The following is a 5,635-nucleotide window of genomic DNA, read 5'->3' as shown; positions in this document are numbered from 1 at the left end:
TTTCAATAACCTCTGAATTTACTTCTGAATTTTTACGAACGGCGCTCGGTTTACTACAAAATGTATACCTTGTATAGTTAGAATATTTCTACATTTTTTTCATCTATATGTAACTTCAACTATATACTTCATGCATACCATAATTATATTTATTGAGGTTTATAGAAATATAGATTTGTTATATATAATTTTCTTTATTTATGATAATTATAACTTTATAACGATATCATTATTATCGCCTTTCTCTCAAATTTTCTTTTTTTGCAAAACTTGGTTAATACTTTTCGTACAAAATTTACTTTTTTTAGTTTAAATTCTAATCAGAGATCTTTCGACTATCAGAATTTTGTATAAAAATTATTAATTTGCATACTAAATATAAGAAGATTTATCTTTTACTGTTTTATTTCTTTTATAATGAGCTCTATAGTTTTTTATATTTAAGAAATGAGGAAACTGTAGTAACGGTAAGTATTTTTGTGGACCAGCGGAGATCCTTCCCATGCTTTTCCAGTTATACTTCCATATACATTTTAAGTTATACAGTTATACAGTTAAAACTTGGGAATATGTATAAAAATAATTTGTAATTATATTATTATACGAATGATAACTACAGAAATTATTTAGTTTTTATAAAATTAAAAATTCATTTTTAATAACATTTCAATAGACTAAAAAAGAACTCGAGGAATTTTTTCAGAATCTGGATTTATCTACTTTACAGAGTAAAAAAGAGATTAATAACTTTAAGGAAAGAAAAAGTTTAATTTCCTATGACGTTAAAGAAGAACTGCAGACTTATGATGGTTATACTCTTTTTTGAAGACAATGTTTAATATTTATATATATTCAAAGGAAATTGTATTCTATTAAATATAATATTATAGCAAACTTTGTCAAGGGCGTGTTAAAAATCAGTTATAGATAATAAAAATAGAATAAACGTTTTATTGTAAACTTTCCAATTTTTCAATGTGGAAGAATTTCAATTAGAGGCTACCTATCTACAGCTGTGGATTCTGCGAGTTCTACTAAAACTTCGGAAGAGTTTTTTCATTTAAAAATGGAAGAAGCTTATGAAAATATAGCAAAGTTTGAAGAAGAAGTGAGGGTACTCCAAACGGAGGTCTTTTATTTATATTTTCATATCATTATTGTTGCAGAAATTTTAATTTATTTTCAATGTTTATACAGATAGTCCTTTTTACTATGCTTTATATTTATTTTTATAAGTAATTCGTAGCTATATAAATTTTTTGTTTGTGATCATTATTATCTGTGGCTTTAAACTGGTCTCTATATAACACAAATCTAACTTGATTCCACGTTTTGTAGCGCATATATTGGGCGACTGCGCGTTTATAAAAAAAGTGCTCCTCCATAAGGCTATCTTACCTTTGTCCCTCAGAGTTTTTTTTTGAGTACTTGACACGTGGCTTTTAATGTAAAAACAGCTTATTGGTGTTTTAAGATGTATATAACACGGAATTCCCTGCAGTTCCTTGAACTTTAGTGCTATTTTTGTGAATATCATTTAAGCATGCGCGTGAAACTTGCATTCGGTGGTGAGAAAGGTTGCCGGTGCTGAGCCTTAATTGTTTTGACCAAAAAAAGCATCGCTCTATGGCGCAAACGAGCTCTCAATGAACCTTTTATTCTTATAAATTGCTGAATAAAACATTTTAAGTTTATTTTGTTTATAGAGTGTGCAGTTTAATTTTTTGAATCTGTATAATATTGTACTTTTATTGACCGGATACCGTATATATTCTGTATATAACACGTTTACTTTATTAATGACACTTTGTGCTATATAACTTGAAATGGGAGTATTGCACGTGCATAGCGAAGTGAAGGCTTACTTGCTTAGAGGCGCATGTGTGTAAGCAACCAATCGCGTGCCCTAACTTCCCCTGTTTTACTGATGTTTGCTGTCTTTTTTTTAAAATTTTTCGTAAATGCACGGGCTACATTTCTTTTTGTCTACAATTATTATTTTCATTATTAATTTATAAAAACTCGCACTTTTGACTGATTAACATTTTTTTTTCTATTAAGCCAAAAATAAGTTAGTTTTTTCCTTCGATTTTCTCATGCCTGTGCCATATATATAAAGTTAAGCACAGAAAAAGCGGAGTTGGAAGTCTCAATTCTTCGAAAAAATACAGTACCTGACAACCTTGTCTTCCAATCAAGATTTTATAAAAATTTGCAGAAGCAGGTTTATACCCTCCTTTTTTTTTATAGTACACAAATTCTCTATTACGCTCTGCACGCCCCTCATAGTCTTCTTATTGAAACCACGTGCTTCGTACTTTGAGTCTTACTATTCTATATATTATTACTCTTCAAAATCAAGGCCCGCTGGGTTCTAAGTGTGAAAATAAGTTAAGAAACAGGCAAATAGAATAAATTGCTGCTGATTCGTGGTGAAAAATAATTTTAGAATAGGCACAAAAGATCTACTTTAAAATATAAATAGTTTTCAACACGTGCTTCTCGACTACAGAATATTCTGATAACCGCCAAAAACCCTGCTATAAAAACCACTTATCTTCATAATTATTCTGGCGAGAATAGTAAAAAAAGTTCTTGTTTTCGATAGTATTGTTATTTAATATTTATGTGAATTTCTGATTGGTCTTCTTCACAGCGGTGGCTTTCTACTGACTAAACTCTGATGATACTGACTTAAAAAAATCCTAACGGTAGGGGTTACAAAATTTTGCGTGGAGAGCTAAAAATTTGAGTTTCTTGATATTTTCCTGGCGTAAAGCGCGTGCTTCTGCGCAGTTAATAGTTTGAAATGAGCTAATATAAAAAGAGTTTAACCATTATCCACTATAGTTTATTAATGGCGGTTTGCTATTTTATTCTGGCGGATGTATTTTATTCTATTATATATATGTTTTTTTAACTATCTTTAGGCTGCGGATTCGCAGATGATTCTGTTTAACGAGAACTTATTGGTCGATTCTCTATGGACTGAGCGTGAAAAGTGTCACCAGAATTACATATCATTGTTGGAAAAGTTCAACGTAATTAGTTATTGATAGTTTCTTTTCCCTTAAGGATTTTTATCGTCTTTCTATTAACACCGCAGTCATTCGATGAAGAGAATAATACTACTTGCAAAGAGACCATTTACCGCACAGAAGCGCAAATACTAGCCAATAAACGGGAAATAGAAAAAATAAAATGTGAAGTTGATCGACAGAAACACCAAAAGAACTTTAGTTTCGTGCATCAAGAGGTGCAACTGCTTCTTGAATCCTTGCAGGTTTTTTATGAAACTTCTTTTGGTACTAATATGTTGTGAAGTGAAGAAATGTATTTTCGTGATGTTTGTTGCCTTTTTTAAGACTCCGACCCGCACTTTGGTAAAAGACTTAATAATTGTTATACAACTACCAGCTCGAGTACTCTTATCTTTGCAAGGAAGCTCAGCGGCTGCGCGCGCTACATAGTGACAGTGAAGCCCATTCACCGGTTTTATATATAAAATCTACTTGTAGCCTTAAAGCGTTTTGCTTAGTTTTAATGGTTAATATTATCAGCTCCTAAAAAACGTGACTTCTACTACTTTGAAAGAAGACTTATTAGAAGCCTATCAAAAAAAGAATACTTCAGCCCTTCAAAGTATAATCCACTCAATTATTACTTTTAAAAAAAGTGTTGAAGAAGAAAGTGAAGTATATTATCATAAAAAAAAGTTTTTCTAACTTTTAATTTTTTTTTCCCGAGAATGAACAAAAGCTGATGAAAGATATGCAGAAAATCATTCAAGCGTATGAAGCATTGGGCCAACAAAGTAATCGTCTTTCTAGTAAACTTGCTGGAAACGAGAAAAGGAACAAAGATTTACTGGATAAGGAAAATTACTTTTTGTATTTCGTAGTATATTGGTTTCACTATTTTATTAAAATAGCATTTGAATTATCATAAACTTCGTCAAGCTGCGTTGGAGGAGAAAAAATCTGTACAGCACAAACTTGAAGCCCTTCAAGTGATTATTATTATTATTACTGTCGATGTTATGATTATTATTTTATATAGAAACGAAGTCGTCATCTTGACGAACAAAGCGCGACTTTATTAGAAAAGCAAAGACAAGTTGACTCTCAGACAGTTTACCTGGAAAATGATTTGTTTGAAAAAAAACAGATGCTGGAAAAATTAAAAAGTATTCGTATAATATTCATTTCTATATTTATGTTTTTATTAACACCACAAAGTAAAAACATTGGAGCATGCACAAACTTTTGATGAATGGACTTGTATATACTCCAACGCTTATGAGGACCACAAAAAGGTATTTTTTTCATTTTGCTTTTATTTTAATATAGAAAATTTTGAAAGCCGCGTGGAGTCTCTATTCCTATATCATTTTTCTTTTGCGCTTTATATACATATTTTATCGTAAAATAAAAAAACAAAGCATTTTAATGTTATATATCTATAAAACAATGGGATTATAGCTCCTTGAAGCATATGAAGCAAAAAAGATACTGCTAATGAAGCATCTTACTCTACGAAAAAAGCTGGAAGTTTCGTTTAACCATAATATTATAAAATATTGTTATATAAACTTATTTTTTATAAATAAACAGGAAGAAGAAAAAGTTCTCTCGAGTAAAGTAAGGCAGTACAAAAGCCCCCGCGGTGGCCGCCATAATGAGCTTGTGAAAGAGATCGAAGTTCACCAGCAATTTTTGAATTGCTCGCTTTGTAAACTTCGACGCAAAAATACGATCATCACAAAATGCTTCCATGTATTTTGTTCCGTTTGTTTAAAGGGGAGTGTTATTAATATTGGTCTGCAAACAGTAGAGTAGAATAATGTTAGTAAGTAGTATGAAAATTAGTAATATTGATATTATTCGATCACTTTTAAATTTATCATTTACAATGAATTATTAGTGGTATAAAATGAATTTAAAATTAATTTATCAAACAATTTTATACATTATAATAAACTTTGAAAACAATTAAGTAATATAAGAGAAGTATCTTGTCGTATTCATATAGGGAAGAAGTTTTACAAATAAGCGTTAATAGAAACATAGAGATAAAGTATTCGCGTAAGGAACTAATATTAATTAATTTTTTTTAAAAAAATTAACTTTAGGAAGACCGCTTAACTCAACTTTTATTGGATTTCTGCTTTTTAAAATTGATGTGCTACTCTTGCATAATTTAGGAGCGCTATGAAACTCGCCAGAGAAAATGCCCGATTTGTTTAGCTTCCTTTGGCCAAAACGATTTTCATCACTTTCGCTTATGCGAAGACTATTAAAGCTTTATAAAACATTTTGCTACGACTTCAAGATTTTACACGAGTGTGCCACTTACAGATAATTCACCACTTGTTGGTTTATTATTTCATGTAAGCATTTACTTTCACTTCGGATTTTTATGCGCTTCTTCGTTGTTAAAAAGGGCTTTGCTTTTCACTGCGTTAATATTAATATCTTCATCGACGATACGTAAATATGTAATACGAACTGGGTAGCCCTGCAGCTGCTGACACAGTAGAACAAGCGCGGAGTTAATTGTCGGTAAATAGAACGCGAAGCTTAAGGCTAAGTGTGATCCTTGGGGAACCCCCGCTCATTGTAATTGAGAAGTGACT

The 5,635-nt window shown here is 30.9% G+C and overlaps 1 protein-coding gene across 1 annotated transcript; it reads left to right on the top strand.

The window, feature by feature from the left end:
• The first annotated feature begins 430 nt into the window (after positions 1-430).
• On the top strand, positions 431-4,794 carry LOC135119352 (uncharacterized). The gene is made up of 13 exons (XM_064043763.1): positions 431-513; positions 674-809; positions 1,014-1,129; positions 2,120-2,224; positions 2,931-3,041; positions 3,107-3,283; positions 3,418-3,492; positions 3,561-3,695; positions 3,748-4,009; positions 4,060-4,186; positions 4,239-4,315; positions 4,482-4,550; positions 4,614-4,794. Exons 3-9 carry the CDS (start codon positions 1,067-1,069, stop codon positions 3,946-3,948), a joined length of 867 nt encoding a protein of 288 aa, XP_063899833.1. The 5' UTR covers positions 431-513; positions 674-809; positions 1,014-1,066; the 3' UTR covers positions 3,949-4,009; positions 4,060-4,186; positions 4,239-4,315; positions 4,482-4,550; positions 4,614-4,794.
• Positions 4,795-5,635: the final 841 nt, after the last annotated feature.

The sequence above is a fragment of the Zophobas morio genome, unplaced genomic scaffold (assembly GCF_036711695.1).
Source record: "Zophobas morio isolate AGI-343-1 ecotype UQ-CSIRO unplaced genomic scaffold, CSIRO_AGI_Zmor_V1 ptg000256l, whole genome shotgun sequence".
Lineage (NCBI taxonomy): Eukaryota > Metazoa > Arthropoda > Insecta > Coleoptera > Tenebrionidae > Zophobas > Zophobas morio.
The sequence above is the reverse complement of the archived record's forward strand: the minus strand, read 5'-3'. Positions and strand labels throughout refer to the sequence as shown.

Coding starts and splice junctions, on each gene's coding strand:
- LOC135119352 (XM_064043763.1), top strand. CDS start 1,067: ATGGAAGAAGCTTATGAAAATATAGCAAAGTTTGAAGAAGAAGTGAGG. Junction 1,130..2,119: donor TGAGGGTACTCCAAACGGAG/GTCTTTTATTTA, acceptor ATATATATAAAG/TTAAGCACAGAAAAAGCGGA. Junction 3,042..3,106: donor CATTGTTGGAAAAGTTCAAC/GTAATTAGTTAT, acceptor TTAACACCGCAG/TCATTCGATGAAGAGAATAA.